The sequence below is a fragment of the Trichinella spiralis genome (assembly GCF_000181795.1).
Source record: "Trichinella spiralis strain ISS 195 chromosome Unknown Scfld6, whole genome shotgun sequence".
Classification (NCBI taxonomy): domain Eukaryota; kingdom Metazoa; phylum Nematoda; class Enoplea; order Trichinellida; family Trichinellidae; genus Trichinella; species Trichinella spiralis.
In genome coordinates this window covers 392440-409294 of record NW_003526945.1, presented here as the reverse complement: position 1 = coordinate 409294, position 16855 = coordinate 392440, and the positions used below count along the sequence as shown (strand labels likewise).

Below are 16855 nucleotides of genomic sequence, written 5' to 3'. Positions count from 1 at the left end.
AATAAAATGCCAACCTTATAATAGCGGAAACAGTCCTTCTTTAGTAATTTAACCAAAGAGTCATAAAGCTGATGATTATTAAAATAATCTATTGAATGTTCAGTGCATTCGCAACTGTGTAACTGCATCAGCGAAAAACAGATGCACTGTTCACGAACATCAACTGCTACTGCTAAAGCCAAATTCAGCCCGAGAATCAAATACACCGAGATCAAAGAAACTACAAGAAATCTTCTGTATGAAGTCATGGCCAGAATTGGAAAACAACCTTTAAATTTACAAACGATAACCAAAATATATTAAAATGAATCAAATAAATATATCATTCCATACCTGAAATAAAAATGAAAGCAACGTGTATAAAAGCAATAAATAAGAGAACAGCAATAATGCCACCAATTAGAGTCAATTAAAAATCAATGAAAACAGCTCATAATCAAATTTACAAAATGACGCAATCAAAAACTATAACAGATGTTAGCTAAAGTAAAATCTAAAATTTATTCTTTTTCATCTAATAAGAATTCTCAAGGTTGAGGAAATATTTTTTAAATGACGGAATCAACATTTATGCAACTATAGTGCACAGCTTTCTTTTAATAACTATTAAAAAAACAAAATTAAAAAGCCAATACACAGTTAAATAATAATTACCTGCTACAAAGTCAACAAATAAAAATAAATATAAACAACCCACACAGAAATAAAGATAGGTGTAATTACACGTCAAAATAAGTACCGTATCCCTAATTTTAATAAACTTGAACATTATTTTTGTAATTCATGTATTCTTTCAAAATTTGCTTGACCAATAAAATATATATAATTTTATAGTGAATAATGCTTTTTATAAATTTTTATTGTTAATTTAATTAATTAATTTATTTATTTGAAATTTAAGCGTAGAACTGATATTAGTCAGTGCAGTTACATCTTTATTAACTATACTCAAAAATACGCCTATATTTTGTTAGTTTTTAATACAGTGAGGTAAAAAATTAATTAATTATTTAATACAACATGAATCAAATAAATTATGGCTTGCTATTTCAAAGTATCAAATGCTTAACAAATACTTTGTCTGGTTTTCTGCTTTTCAGCAACATATGCTACATTGTTTTCACTGATGTAGTATTTTTATAAACAAAAAAATTCAGCAATTTAATCGGGAAAAGTTATATCGTATTGCATTAAAGTAATAAACATTAATAACTTTTTATGGAACAATTTTGATTTATCAGTGTAATAAATTGTTGGTTTTAAACTGCACAGTTGCTGTGCATAATAAATCTTGCTGTCCAATTAATAAATTATCGTACGAATCATAAATTATTAAACGTTTTAACAATATCCGATGCATTTTGTGATTTTAACCATAAATAATATTTGAATCAAATCCACCTTGGAAAACAATTTGTAATTAATCAGATAATCCACTAAGTGAAATCTGCTGAACCAACACTAAAATAATAGGTTTACTGGTTAAACAGATTAGTGAGATGAAAATTTCCAAGTACTCAAATTTCTTTTAAATTAACATTGCATTGCACGATTAACGATGATTAGCAGAAAATTTTGTAATTTTTGTTGAAAAAAAGCTAATGCAAAATAAGCCTTCTATTAATGATCATCGTAATCAACGGGTCAAAGTACGACAACACAGGACGTATTTATTTTTCTGCTTTTGCACTGCAGTTTTGAGATGAGATGTTTTTCTTGACTAATTGTTGCAATAAATCTAACTTTTGTTAAAATAGTTGCAAAATTTATTTCAAATATACGCTAATAGATAACTGCTTCAGATAATAGATAATTTTGGTTGAAATAAGTAACATTGGCGCACATGAAGCATTGGTTAGTTTATTGTTTTAAATATGCTGAAATATTTTTCATTTTATAATAATATAAATTCAGTATAAATTTATATATTGAAAGAAAATAATTATTTAATATCATCTATTCACATTTTGAAGAATTCAATGTGCTTAAAAAGATGAACGCATTTCGAAGTTCAAATATAGTCTTAATTACAGCTATCATAAAATTTAATAATATTAACTTCGTAATAGTTTTCTTAAGAACATAGAAAACATTTTACTCTTTGTTCAACGAGTGTACGCGTTTCACTTCTACACAGATTTGTAAGTCTATAATTTTTTGCCATTCGAACAGATTGTTACTTAGTTTCATCGCAGCATTAGCAGATGTTTAAGCATATGTGAAAATGCGAAAAAAATGCTTGCAAAAATTTTGATGCTCAGCAACAATGCTAATTGAATTTTCAAATCATTTCAAAAATAAAGCGTGGAATAAAATTGTCGTTCTTTGCAAAGTCACTCAATTAGTTGATCATCACTTCTTTATAATATTTTTATAGTATGAAATTTGTATTTGTGTGCTTTTTTATGAGCAGTGTGGAATGTTTAATTTTTTTATTTCTCAGCGAAAGTTGTAAAAAAATATATATATATATTTCCTACTTGAATTTAGAGCATCTTCCTGCTTTGCTTGAATTAAGATGAATCGGCTTTTTTCGAGAAAAGAAATGGCAGAAGCCATCATTTTCCACTTCAATCTGCATGCAATATGTCACTTCTAAGCCTGGCTGTTGTGAAATAATATTCGTTGATTAGTTCACAAAGAAATAAATTGTTCACTAACTCATGTTTATTTTTTTGAAAATAATTCAAAATGCTTACCTGTAAGAGTAAATTTTGCTAGCTATTTGGAAAATTGATTTTCGTGTGGTATAATTTTTGAAAATTTTCAATAAGCATTGTAAAAATTTGTAAAATTTCTATTTCAATTCAAAGTGATTGTTTCGATGACGATGAAGTTTAGAAACTTTTCTTTTAAAAATGATTGTCCGCTGTTTTTGCGTCAGTTAAAATCGTTCTTGAATTTTTTGCTTTTTAATAGCAGAGGCACGTCAGTTCAATAAATTTTCGAAAAAAATCTTTATCTCAATTTTGATTGATAACCAAAGAAGCATGTCATTTCAATTGAGCTTCGCATCAGCACAAAATGATCCTAGTGGATAAATAAATATGTTGGATTGCAATATTAAAAATATTCATGTATAAAACTGTTTCGATCGTGCTTTAATGTATTTTACGTATCATTATTATTATTATTATTGTGCTTTTTTCAATGAAATTTATTCCATTCCGAACAATCTGATTGAAAATTGATATGAACAACAGAGATTAAATTGCTTTAGTTTATTTGGCAATAACGAGAAACAATTTAGCCATCAATTGGACAGCTAAAATCGAAGTTGATTTTATTTTTCTTCATATAATAATAATACTAATATAATACTCGGCAAGTGTGATAAAGTGACATTGTGTGGTGTCGTGTGAAACGCTGGATGGTTGGTTGCTTTTTGATTTTCCACATCTGCCTTGTTGAAGCTTGCTATCATTTGGTTAGCAACGGTCACATGTCAATCATACAATGTTCAACCAGCCCAGTTGATATCTTTATTGGCCTATTTATCATCTAGCAGGAAAATGCTTATCTCATGGCAAATCATTTACTTTCAGAGAGTGTGGAAAACAGTTTTGTTTGTCAAATATTCTGATAAGTTCCATTCGTTGAAAACATTGTTGATTGGTTGGTTGGTTGGTGTTTTTGTTGAAACTCAGTGCAACTATATAATATATATATATATTTATATTTCACTGCCTCTCATGCATAGCAAATTTTCCCTTTCGCTGACCAGCGAAAAGCGCTTTTCCCTTCAACGTTTAGCAGCTTCAATTTTCACATAGAAAATTTCTCATTTCAGCATCACCAGTACCATGCGTGCACCGGTATTTTTTCTGCTACTGCTGACAGTCGTTGTTGCTGTTCTGTTAATTGACAACTGTGAAGCCAAAAAACGCGGATCCAAGAAAAACCGAAATCAAGAAATCAGCTCCACACCAGGAGGACGCAAAGAACATCGTCAAAAGTGATGAATTTATTATTTTTTAACCTATTATGAAAATTATTATTATTAGCATTTTTTGTTTAGTAGAGAACGTGAAAAACAAAGTCGACGTGGGAAAGAGAACCGTTCCAAAGAAGAGGAGAAATCTCAGAAGCGAAGAAAAAACAAAACACAAATCACCACTACCAGTACTACTGCTGCAACTGCCGATGGAGCTAGATCTTTTAACAAAAAGTCTAAAGAGCAGAAATTGCTGAAAAGAAATAAAAGAGACCTGCAAGAAGCAAACAAGGAAGTGATGATTCATCAAGAGTCAATGCAATCTGATAATGGGCACTCTTCTCATAATGAAAACGGGGCGTTGAACAAGGCAGACTGTTCTGGTCAATGTCGCGCAGAAGAGCATCACCTCAACATTGCTGACTCTGTTTTGGAATAATTAATTACTACTAATTTTATACATGATTCATATTTAGCAAAATTACATTTTATGATTATTTCAAAAATTTTTTCATACTAAATGTGATGACTGACGCGCCTTTATAAATCATGCAATTTGCATAAATCAGATTTTAAATTTCCATGCTTTGGTGGATACATTCAAGGAATGAAGTATGATTTTTCAAAAGTGATTATTAAACTTATGATGTGACAATTTGCATTGTTCAAAACTAAACACTGAATTTAATATCAGTGCACAAAATTGACAAATTCTAATAATATTCAAGAGTAGTTGCAAATTTGTTGAAAAATTCTTCTATATTAAGCATAATTATTTAAACAATTCAAACTTACACTCTGGTAAATTGTCAGTAAATTATTAATATTTAAAATTACAATTTTGATAATAATTTCGAAATTATTGCAGTAATGAACAGATTACCAAGAAATTGAAAGTAATAAAGATGAAATTAATTTTCATAAAAATTCTCGACTCAATTATCAAAATGTTCAAAAGCAAGCAGTTCAGCATTAAAAATAAAGCTGTAAAAAAGGGAAGCGCTGAATTTTATAAAATTAAACAACATATGACTACAGTAATTTCATGAAATGCTTTGCATTTCAAATTAAACATGAAATAAAGCAATGCAATACGTTTCAATTATTTTCCATTTATAGGTGGCATGTATTATTGTTGCAGAGTAGATGTGTAACGTCTGTGGGCAATATTATTCAACACAATTAGTCGTCTTTGTTCTTTTCATTCACCACGCAATTCCTCACTGCCACAATATAAATTAACACGCCAAAAACAAATACAATCAAATAATATTATACCACTTTCTAATTTGAAGTTTATTTGTTAGTTTTGAAAAAAGAAATAGCACAGACTTCAAAATAATACAATAAATTTCACATAAGCAAAGCAGCGCAAAGGCAAACAAATTGAACACCAACTCGCGAATCAGATTAGCAAATTAGCTGTATGCTCTGCCCTCCGGGTTAACTGCAATATCGTCAGTGGATGGTATCAACGCTATTCATAAAAGGTTCTATGATATTTACCTATCTTGGAAGTGATAATGAAATTTAAGTGTTAATAATTAATCTTTTTCATTAAACGTTTGTCTTTGTTTACGTATCTAGTATGAATTTCTACGCAAATTTTTAGTGTTCCTAATTTTTAAAACTGTAAGAGAATATTTTCCAACTCTGTTAAATTTTCAAGATTACATTGTATGCATTAGTAATCTTTAAGAAGTTCAACTGAATGCAACATCAAAACTGACAAAAAGCATTAACAATGCAGTGATTTTCAAATGCGTCACAGTTTATTTAAATAATAAAATTTTGTGATTCAACCAATCTTTGACATAATCATGCCCTCATGATAGCTGTAATGAACAAGTTGTCACACTCGAATTACATCTCTCTTATGAAAGCACAGCGATGATTTTTGTGATACTAACCAGAAAAAAATATTTATTGTCCATAACGCTGAATATGCACAAAAAATAACAATTCCCTCGAATTTGATCATTTTTTATTTTAATCTATCTGCAATATGAAACGATCAAATTGCTGCAACAAAATATACTATTATGCGGAGACAGTGATGCTGAAAAAAACATTCTCAGTGCTTCAATAACAGTTGCTGTGTTGCAGAACTGCATTTGTTCTGCTGAATTAAAATTTTTTCTCCACAAATTAAGAAAACAAAATTATTTATTCGCCGTTATTTATTGACATGATGCATAAGGTGATTTATTTCCTGGTGAATCAGTAGACTGCCCATTCTGGGGAACTTTATAAATTTATTTTTAAATTTAAAAAATTAACTTTTAGTTCTGCTAATGCGTTAAAATCAACTGTGATCCGTTATGTAATTTTCATAAACTTAGATTTGAATTGCGCAATGCATAACATAAAACCATTACGCTTACTTGCTCCAATTACAGTACATTAACACTACCGCCTCTATAAATAAAATGGCGTGATCTCGCTATTCTATTCGCCAAGAGTTCTAATGAGTTTCTAGATAAACAGTAGCACAATGCGGTATTTAATAGGAACCCACGGCAATCACATTTATTTCATGGTACGGAACTTCATGTCTATTATAATAAAAACAAATAACTAAACTGAGCACGTCACAAATCATTTAACTAACGAAGTAAAACAATAAACCATTTTGCCAGTTGTTGATCTGCTCACTTTGGTGGTCTGTATTACCGTGCGATACTGGCAGGTTCAAATAATATGAGGCTTCTTAACGTAGAAATTTTAAATAAAAGTGATGTACAGTTTTAATTTAAAATAATTTTATCATGCAGTATAATAATAAAAAAATATTTATCAGTCAAGGTACAAGTATTGGTAACAAAAATTCTAGAAAATTTTATGAATATTATTTAATGCATATATGTACATTAAAATACTAAATGTGAATTATAAAGCTGAAATTGTGCGCATAGATTTATATACATATATTTCAAAACTAAATAACAGTTAAGCAACCAACTACAACCGTTATACAGCAATGTAAGCAGCCTCACTTGTTGTCAGATTGGTTGAAGAGGGTTTGGCAGTAAATTATTGGCGCTTATTATTTTAATTTAATAAACATTTCCGGCGTTGATCTTCTAAATGAAAGTAGCAACTGTTATTACATTGCTGCAACATTCATATAATAAACTGATAGTCGTAGTAACACATTTCAGGTAATCAAAAAGGCTCAATTTTTATTCTCTCCATTTTTCTCTTTTAATATTTTAATAATTAATATTGTAAGATAAATGACATGGTTCTAATTTATTTCGACTATAAGATTTCTTGAATTTGAATTTGTTATTTAAATTTTAATTATTCAACACAATTTGAAATAACAAATGCTTCTCTTAAAACCCACAACATGAAGTAGACAGCATTCATTCTTTAATGAAAAACAAATGCATGTAAAAAATGGTTTCTGTAAATTTCAGCTTTACGTAATCGTACGTTTTTAGCAATTTACCGCCAAGTCATGTTATAGTTTCTGTAAAATCAGCAAAATGTATTCACGTTTTCTGTTTGAAATAATTTCATTGTTTATAACGAAAAGTTAAAATTAATTATTAGCTTTTTAAAGAGAATATTTTAGAACAACGGCTAAAATAATTATTACATAAACAGACAAAGCATGTTAAGAATTAGTACAGCGAAAACAGTTTTATGTCTTTTAAAAGATGCAATTATATAGTTGTCTAATTGTTTCAAATAAAACTACCGTTATTCAAATATGCAGTTTAATAAATAAACAAATAGTTTTTAATGCATTGGAATAAATTTTTTGTTTTTTACGCTTTATAGAAAGGTTCATAATTTATTAATTACATTATTTTTTGGGGAAGAAAATAAAGAAAAACAGAGTCCATGCTACGAAAAGGAACTGTCATCAAAGACTTGTCCACATCCTGCTTTTTCTAAAAATAATGAACCATTCGAATTTTTTGATGTGATTTCAAACAAAATGAGTTTAGCCACGAATGAACAATTGTGCATTATATGAAAAAATGCATTATCAAATGAATATTCAGGATAAAGCTTTAGAATATGTCGACCTTTCATGATCTTCATGTCGTTCATGACATGTCGACAAGAATATTTCAGCATCGATTATAGTAATATGACGTATAAAGTAGAAAGCAGAAAGTCAAGAAGAATAAAACGCACATTAGAAAAATAAAAAAATTCAGATAAATAACTAGGTTACTGCAAAAAATCTACATCATCAAATAGGTAAAGATTAATGAATAGCAGTTCCTTATACTATTGTCTCGGTTGACTTGATATCAGAGAACCGCCAGAAACTCGAAAAACGTAGAAACATGTTGAAAAATACGTATAAATAATAGAAAGAAAGAATTTATTCAGAAAATGTTCAAAAGCCCCTTAATAAAAAAACCGAACAAATAAAAACATATCGCATTTCCTGTTTTCATTCTAACTGGAAATATGTAAATGCGATAAGATAAGCATCACACAGTCAAAACGAGAACACACAGCTAAGCGCTGCTTAGAAGATGATGAAATCAAAACTAGAATCACGCTGACATTTTCGCGAGTGTGAAACACATAAAGTAAACAGAATATAGAAGCAGCTACATTGATTGTATCAGAAAAACACTTGTTTGTTCAGTAAATCTCAATGGTGGATTGTGCATGTATTCAATACAATTTAAAAGAACATGAAAAAGAAGAAAGTAATGCAAATGACGAGCGTAAAAGCTTCTGAATTCAAAGCCTACAGCTTAAGCATGCGATACCGCGTACATTAAATTGATATGATAGTCAAAGTTAATTAAAAAGCATCGACTTGCTTCAAGTAGCATTTAGAAATCACAAAACAACTTTCATGCATGTTTCATCAGAAACTTAACAATAAAAACAAAGTAACGCAAAAAAAGTTGAAAATAAAGAAACATACTTTAATCACTGTTCAAAGCAGCATTACCAACAGTTTGATTCACAAATTATATTTTGAATATACAACAGCAGAAATTGAAAAATTGAAATTCGCGTGACAAGAGAAATTACTTCATTTCAAACAAAAATAACAAAAAAATTATTCACTTTGACGAAAATTCTCTTCTAATTACTAATTATCTTCAATATTTACAAATTTCGTAAACATAAAGGAACTTATAAAACGTACTGTAACTTTCATTAATTTTACAAAGATTATAAAAAGATCACAATAAAAGAAAAAAAAATTTTTAATAAAATGTATTCTCCAATTCGGATGAAATATTCATTTTTAAAGAACCATAAAACATTATACATTGAAAAACGTATAAGTGCATAAAATATATTTATATGTAAATTTATAATGAAATTTCACAACATTTATGGAGAAAAGAATTTAAAAACAGTAATGACAATGCTTTTCACGCCTATTAAAAGCTAATTAAAAATAATTATAATTTCTGGGACAACTTCGATTTTCAAATGGAGATAAGCAGGTAGTCAAATTCTACTTTAATTACGGTACTTATTATCAGCGTTCATCACGTTTTGCTTTAAACGTTGCAGTTGGTTTTATTCGTCATTATTGTTATTAAACAACGTTGCATAGATTAATCACTTATCCATTACAAGAAAGTAACGATAAATCATTTTTTACGTCTCAGCAAGTCAAATTGCCAAAGAAGAACTATGACCTCCAACAGTAAGTACCGAAAACACTTAATTATTAATTTCACCGTGCGGGCTCACTTGTTGAACGTTTCAAATAATGTCATAGTGAAATTATGTTTCATTTCAACATTATTTATTTTCTTGAATTGGTACAACGTTCAAATTTCATTTTTTGAAGACAGTCACAATAAGTGCTAAAATTACACCTCTATAATGAAATTTCAAGAACACACAGATTCATCTTTTATTTGTAATTTGTTACCGACTACCATAGAAAAATAAAAATTAAACGAATGTGATTTTAACTTTTGTCTTTGAAGACGCTTTTCAATTTTTACAATGTACTGTTTAACCCAAAGAAAAATTAATATTTGAATTAAATTTTCTTAAATAATATGCTGCTTGTTTTTCTTATGAGTGCTGTACTTCTAGAAATTGAATCATTCGAAAGTACGTTTATGGTAGAAGAAACTTACCCAAACCGTATGGATTTAGATAACAGCACAAGTAAAGAATTACAGCAATATGTGGAAATGCTTGCGACTGGAAAATTGGGAATCGGGGAAATCGAAAAAGATGTAAAGTTAGTACATCCATATTCAATCGAAGATACCTGTTCACATTTTACTGGGGAGGATTTAAAGAAGCCATGTGTAGAGATACGCATTTTTGGTAAAGGAATAGGATATGTTTCAACTCACAGCTCCCTACTTGAAAAAGAGAGCTCTCACTTTTCTTACTGGTTTACACGTCATCCACCAAAAGAGCCTGTGAGTGTTTATAAAATCAATTCATTGCCAGAGCATATTCTTCAATATATTATAAACTTTATTGAAAAAAGGCAAACAGTTGTATGCCGTGATCACTTTTATGAGACGCTTATTTGGGGGGACCTCCTCCAATTGCAGTATTTGAAAGCAGCCCTCAGACAACAACTTGTTGAATTGGTTAATTGCAGCAGTTGCATATCTATTTATTGTTTGGCAGTTTGGCTTGATATGGAAGAAGTTAAAACTTACACTTTAAAATACATTGCAAAAAATGTAAGGGAAGCATTTTTATGGAACGAAAAAATATTAAATCTTCCATCAAGCCAATTACTAACTCTCTTGAAACGCGGTATGATTAGAGAAGATCACATCTGGAATGTGATCCATCGCTGGATCAACGCAGACTGGGCAACAAGAATTCAAAAAGCTGATAAGCTCTTAGCTGAACTGCGACTGCCTTTTCTAAGTGATTTCGCAAATAAAGAAATTACTACATTCTTGGAAGAGGCACATGGGCAACTGTCTTTTGAAAACGATGTTAATGCAATGCTTTGCTTCAGAAACGGCGCGCCGGTCGAACATGAAGTAATGTATTCACTTGTGGAAAGAAATAAGTTCTCCTATCGAATGCCATCGTCAGCAGTTATAAACCACGGTGGAATGCTGAACAGTCAGTATAGTAGCGCCATACAACTATATGACACTGAAATGAATGATTGGATCACAATCCTCCCACATTTAGAAATACGTGCGGCTTATCATGGATTGGCTTTAAATAAAGATGAGCTGTTCTTCGTTGGAGGCTATGGCAGAGACATTACATCAAATGGAATATACAGTATTAAATTAAAAAGCAACACGCAAGGTGTGCATTGTTATGGACATATGGATTGCGAAATCGCAAACGGCATTATTTTACCGTTCAATGACAATATTTTATTTATTGGAAGAGTGGGCAGTGATTTCATGAGTACTTCATGTTTGATGTTCGACCCTTTGGAAAATTGTATGCATAAAGTTTGTTCTCTGCCTGGAGCTATAAGTGACTTAGAAGCTTCACAGATCGGTCGTCGCGTTTATGTAATCGAAAGTCGACAAAGTTACCAACCCTGCAATACTATATACCAGTTGGATCCTGAGCAACAACATGTACATCAAGTTGGAACCATGTTGTTCCCGGTTGCTGGAATGGGTGTTTGTGCATCAGATGATGTTTTATATATATTAGGTGGAGCATCCCAATCTGGTTATTCTGATGCACTGCATAGCTTCGACCCACGAGAAGGCATTGTAAGGCTGTTGCCTGGCATGATTCACGCGCGTGCCTATTTTGGTGTTTGTGCATTAAATAACAACATTTACGCAGTTGGCGGATACGATGGTATGAATGATCTTCATCACGTTGAAATGTATGACATCCGTGCAGGTAAATGGATATTGATAAAACCTTTGAAAGAACCTTGTAAGGGAAATAAATGTGTAGCATTATACGATAGTAATATCATAAATGAGTTGATTAAAACGCCTCGATTATCAACGGATGTTATATAGTATTATTGGAATAAACTCTTTTTTAGTAGTATGTCGACATCTCATGTATTTCTGTTATTCGTGTTAAAACTGTTTTATATTTCAAAATTGGCGCTTTTCAAATAAATATTTCAACTGAATTTATTTTGTATTCAAATGAACGCTTTACCTTTCCTTTTATAGTTGTTCTAATACTTAATTAATTCACAGTGAATGAGGATAGCCTTGTTTCAAAGATTACTTCGTTGCAGGTACCACTCTTTCATTCACTTGACATTTCAGTCTCACAGTAATTATGAAATTAAATAAAACTTGTACGAAATGCATTTGTTGACGTATTCAATGAAGTAATTTAACATACGCTTCACAACTTATCACCACCACATCCAGAGAATTCATTAAATTAGTAGTAATGTATTTGAATTGCTGATTACTCAATGGGTAAAAGGAACTTCTCGCTTATGTGTTAATAATAAAATGGTAAGGAAAACATCAGGTAAACAATATAATGTGAAAATTACAATAAATCTGTTGTTGTTTCTCATTTGGCAGAATAAATTAAAATATAACAAATGATCATTCTTATCTGAATAACTCTTCGAATGGGATTAAATGCAATATTTAAAACAAACCTACGTAAATTATTTTATAAAACGACTAATATGAAATTTGTTAATACCATCTTGATAAAAACAAAGAACAAAAGAAAGCATTTTCTCGTTTTCACTCAAACTGGAAATATGTAAATGCGAATAGATAATCATCGCCAGTTAAATCGAAAACCAAAATGCAACTAAGCGCAGCCTAGAAAATGAAGAAGAAACTAAAATTAGAATCATGCTCGCATTTTCGTAAGCGCTAAGCGGTAAAACCGGATAGAATATAAAAGCTGCTATTTTGATTTTATCAGAAACAAATTCGTTTGATCAGTGAATCTTAATGGTAAGACAACAGCTCATTGTGCAGTGATTGAACAGAAAAGCAATGCAATTTAGTTAAAAAATCTGGAAAAGGTGAAAAATAATACAACAGCGTGATGTTCTAATTGCATAACAGCTGCACTGGCCAGGAACGTTTTTGCATTTTATCTTCGCTAAGTATCTTGTGAGAAGTGCAATAATGCTGATGAGAAATGAAAATAAATCTGGTAACTGAAACATGCGTAAAAAAGTAATTTATAACTTGTTACTTGGTGAAAAACGAAAAATTGCCGCTGAAATTAATACTCCACTTAGCATTATCATAGTGCAGGGTAAAAATGTGAATTTTATAAGTACATTGTGGAAAATTAATTTGATGAAATGATAATTAATAAGAAACTACTGAAATTTTTTTAATTTATTCATATTACCTTCTTGTAATATTGTATTTTTTTAGAACATTTTGGTTTTTTCATACCGTTTATAAATGCGAATGCTTGGTACTGGGCCATACATGCATTTGTTGAAGTACAGCTTCGTTGGAAATGAAAAACCAATATAGAATAGTTACAGTCGATCAAAATGCTGACAAAGTAGTAAAAATGGATTAGACTATAAGTTTCTTTTGCATCGCTATGTTGCATAACATTGCGATGGTGCAACCTACAAAAGTTCATAATAAAAACCATTCAAAAGAGGTTGACTGTTTAACGTTGACACACGGAAATTATGAATTTTAATTTTATTTTTTTAAATTTTAATTCAAATAATTTGCGGAAAATTTTTCTCCATTAAAACAACTGCAATACTAGTTAAATTTTAACTTCTTTGTTCAATTCTTCATCATTATCATCTATATTTTGTTCGCGTAAGCTGTTTTTTTCAACATTCTCGGTAGTTCTCTTTTCATTTAATTTCTCAGTACAGTCTTGCTTTTCACTGTTAATTTTTTCATTGTCTGAGCAACAACTAGCTTCCAATGCCAATTCTTTCAATTTCATTTCAATAATTTTCGCCGCTGAAGCAATTTGCAATTCGTTTCCCTAAAAATGAAAAAAAAATATTGAACCGAATAATCGGTAAATATATGGAATCAGCTTTATGCAAGCAAAATATGCATTTTTCATTCACAAATGAACAATAAACAGAAAAAGATGAAACATCAGTTACCACAATCAAACAAGTCTGAATGTGTTGAGGATTTACAAGATCAGTTGCTGAGAATTGCAATTTCTTTCGATCAAGAATACGAAACGACATGCCATCCCACAGGCGAGAATTTATGCACAGTCGTTTGCTACCCAGCATTCGCAAAACTGCAACAGTTTTCCTCATAATAAATTTTACAAATACATATTTTCCAACCAACAACAAACGTCAAACTTACCAATCCTTGTAAGAGCTTTCGATGAATTATCTTGAAAAAATTCTTCAATTTTAAAATTACAGTGACCTTTATTGTGCCAGGAACATTTATCCGCATCAAAAGTGTACAATTTACATTGCATCTTAAAGCAAAACCAGCATATTCAAATTGAATCAAAAAATCATCATCGATTATATGGAAAATTTAAAGTAAAATGAAAAAATATTTTTCTATTCCATTTCAAAACGATTCAGTTGGAAAGCTGAGACATTTGAAATTAACTTTACCTGTATTAATGTTGCATTCAAGCTATCTTCATACAAAGAACTGTCGACACTATATTCTTCTTTACTCGATAGCTGATACCCCAGTGAATCACTTTTACATTCCGATGTTGTCTCTTCCGATAAAATACTACTTTGCGTAAGCTGATACGGTATAAATAAAAGAAAAATAAATACATAAATATAAGTAAATAAATAAATATATATATATATATATATATATATATATTAACCATTGTTTCGCATTTTATTAAGAAACAAAAAAGAGAAAAACTCACATCGACTCGTTCTTCAATATTTTTGCCAAAAACAAAATCAGATGAAGAACTGTCCTTATCACTAGGAGCAAATTTTTTCGACGTCGGTTCATGATCGAACACTTTTCCTAAGTCCACATGCACAAGAACATCGGTCGAAGATGCATCCTCAGCTGGTCGTTTCAATGGAGGCTTAGATTCACTGCCCAAATCTGCAAGTGAAAAAAATCAATTTCAAAATCGTGCTTTATTAAAAATTAGCCAAATTACCACAGTCAACATTTTTTGATTGAATCTTCTCAACAACTGTACTCAACTTCGACGGTCGTAACAAGCAAGCAATGCCTTCTGCAGATTCACCTTTTGCTCCACTCATTGATTTTTTACTGACATCTGAAGCGCATCATCAATTTCAAAACAAATTAAAATTCATCAAAAATTTAACAAATCACTTTTTGAATAAACATTCCTTACGCTTATTCACGTGCTACACGAAAATAAGAAGCAACAGCAACAACAACAACAATAATAATAATTTTTGATTGTTACGAGAAAATCAAATGTTTGAAAAATTAAAATTACTACTGCAATTACGATTTGTGCAACTGCTTTTAACATCGGTATACTTCATATTCTATATTTCTTATATTTACTCCTGCATTTCGTATACTATAACATATAGGTCAGTGGTTCTCAACCAGGGGGCACGCCCCCCTAGGGAGACGTAGGAAGGTTCCTGGAGGGGGGCGTGAGAAGTTAGAATTTCCAGTCCTGCATAGGTGTTAGAAATTCAGTTTGGTCTACTTCGGGCTAAATTTTCGCCAACTTTTCTTTCTCGTTATCTTAGTTCGCATATTGGTTCCATTCACATCAACGTACCTTTGTGAAACAGGATTCTCAGCACTTATAGCACTTCATACGCAGCATCGCACTAGGTTAAACGTTGAAAGCGACTTACAATGCACCTTATCACCCACTGCCCCAAGAATACACAACATCATCACAAATAGCATTGTCAGTACTCTTATTAAAATTTTATTGTAAATCATTCAGGAATAGTTTACTGTGGAAACTGGGTTGGCTTGATGCAACCATGGAGCAAAAATTTGCTTTGCGTGCACAGAATATATACCGCAACACTTTTTTTAGAGGTGGGGCATGAACTGCACAACTTTCGTTAAGGGGGAGGGGGGTGGCGTGCGTTCACAGGAGTTGACAACCACTGATATAGATAAATCAGATTTGTAACGTTGTGCAATTCATAATAATATACATATGTATGTATGTATGTATGTATCCCCAAAATTCCAGTTAAATCATACATAAAGTAACAAAAAAGTAAGAAAATCAACAATTCTATTTAAAACATTACTTTACCGAAAACGACAACGTCAAAGTAATAACTGAATTCCTTTCGTAAGAACAATCACTAGCGTTCATCAAAGACCATAAAAACATTAACTTTACATTGATTAAACTGTTACAGCTCCTATTACAGAATACAATGAAAAAATGCACTGAGCCTTATCGTACTGTAGAACAAATTCAAAAAATTTATACCCAAATAATAACAGCCGATATTCCTTAATGTTGAATAACTCTAATCGTTATTACTCTAAACTACTTTTTTCACTAATCATAAGCAATATCTTTTCCAATAGATGATATATAAATCTTATTCAAATTTTTCCATTTGAAGTTTCACAAACAAAATTACAATTGATCAAACTGATCAACTTCCAAAATACTACTTTCAATTTAAAATTCAACAGTCATAGTCTATTTTACTCTATTTTATTTTATCCAAAAATGTAAAGTAATTTTTAAAACCACATAAATAATTTTAATTTACAACTTACCAACATTTTCGTCTTCGGATGAAGCAACAGTTGTCTGCTTCGTTGGAGATGACATTTGGCAAAACTTTTTTACAACTGTTCAAAAATGAAAACAATATTAAGTTTCCTATTGTAACACTTCAACATGAAAGTTGTACACTATCGGTACAAGATTGATAACTGCGTATTGATTACATTTCGCACGGTTAAAAATGCTTAAAATGCAGCCACGATATGAAAAACTCATAACAACCCTGATATTAACAATAACTATAATAAAATTTGATTAACAAACAATTTTAGCAAAAAATCTTTGCCCCAAAAATATACTCTGTTCAAT

General features: G+C 30.5%; 4 protein-coding genes across 4 annotated transcripts; 2 read left to right on the top strand and 2 right to left on the bottom strand.

Annotated features, from left to right (window-relative positions):
* Positions 1–3803: 3803 nt before the first annotated feature.
* On the top strand, positions 3804–4373 carry Tsp_10094 (conserved hypothetical protein). The gene is made up of 2 exons (XM_003373202.1): positions 3804–3955; positions 4124–4373. Exons 1-2 carry the CDS (start codon positions 3804–3806, stop codon positions 4371–4373), a joined length of 402 nt encoding a protein of 133 aa, XP_003373250.1.
* Positions 4374–5732: 1359 nt separating this feature from the next.
* Positions 5733–5915, bottom strand: Tsp_10093 (hypothetical protein). The gene is made up of 2 exons (XM_003373201.1): positions 5845–5915; positions 5733–5769 (listed from the first exon to the last, which is right to left on the bottom strand). Exons 1-2 carry the CDS (start codon positions 5913–5915, stop codon positions 5733–5735), a joined length of 108 nt encoding a protein of 35 aa, XP_003373249.1.
* A 4048-nt stretch (positions 5916–9963) lies between these two features.
* On the top strand, positions 9964–12143 carry Tsp_10092 (death-associated protein 1). Its single transcript, XM_003373200.1, has 2 exons — positions 9964–11746; positions 12061–12143. The coding sequence occupies exons 1-2, from the start codon at positions 9964–9966 to the stop codon at positions 12141–12143; spliced, it is 1866 nt and encodes a 621-aa protein (XP_003373248.1).
* A 1439-nt stretch (positions 12144–13582) lies between these two features.
* On the bottom strand, positions 13583–16591 carry Tsp_10091 (conserved hypothetical protein). The gene is made up of 6 exons (XM_003373199.1): positions 16537–16591; positions 14699–14889; positions 14218–14278; positions 14158–14187; positions 13941–14086; positions 13583–13813 (listed from the first exon to the last, which is right to left on the bottom strand). The coding sequence occupies exons 1-6, from the start codon at positions 16589–16591 to the stop codon at positions 13583–13585; spliced, it is 714 nt and encodes a 237-aa protein (XP_003373247.1).
* Between the last annotated feature and the right edge of the window lie 264 nt (positions 16592–16855).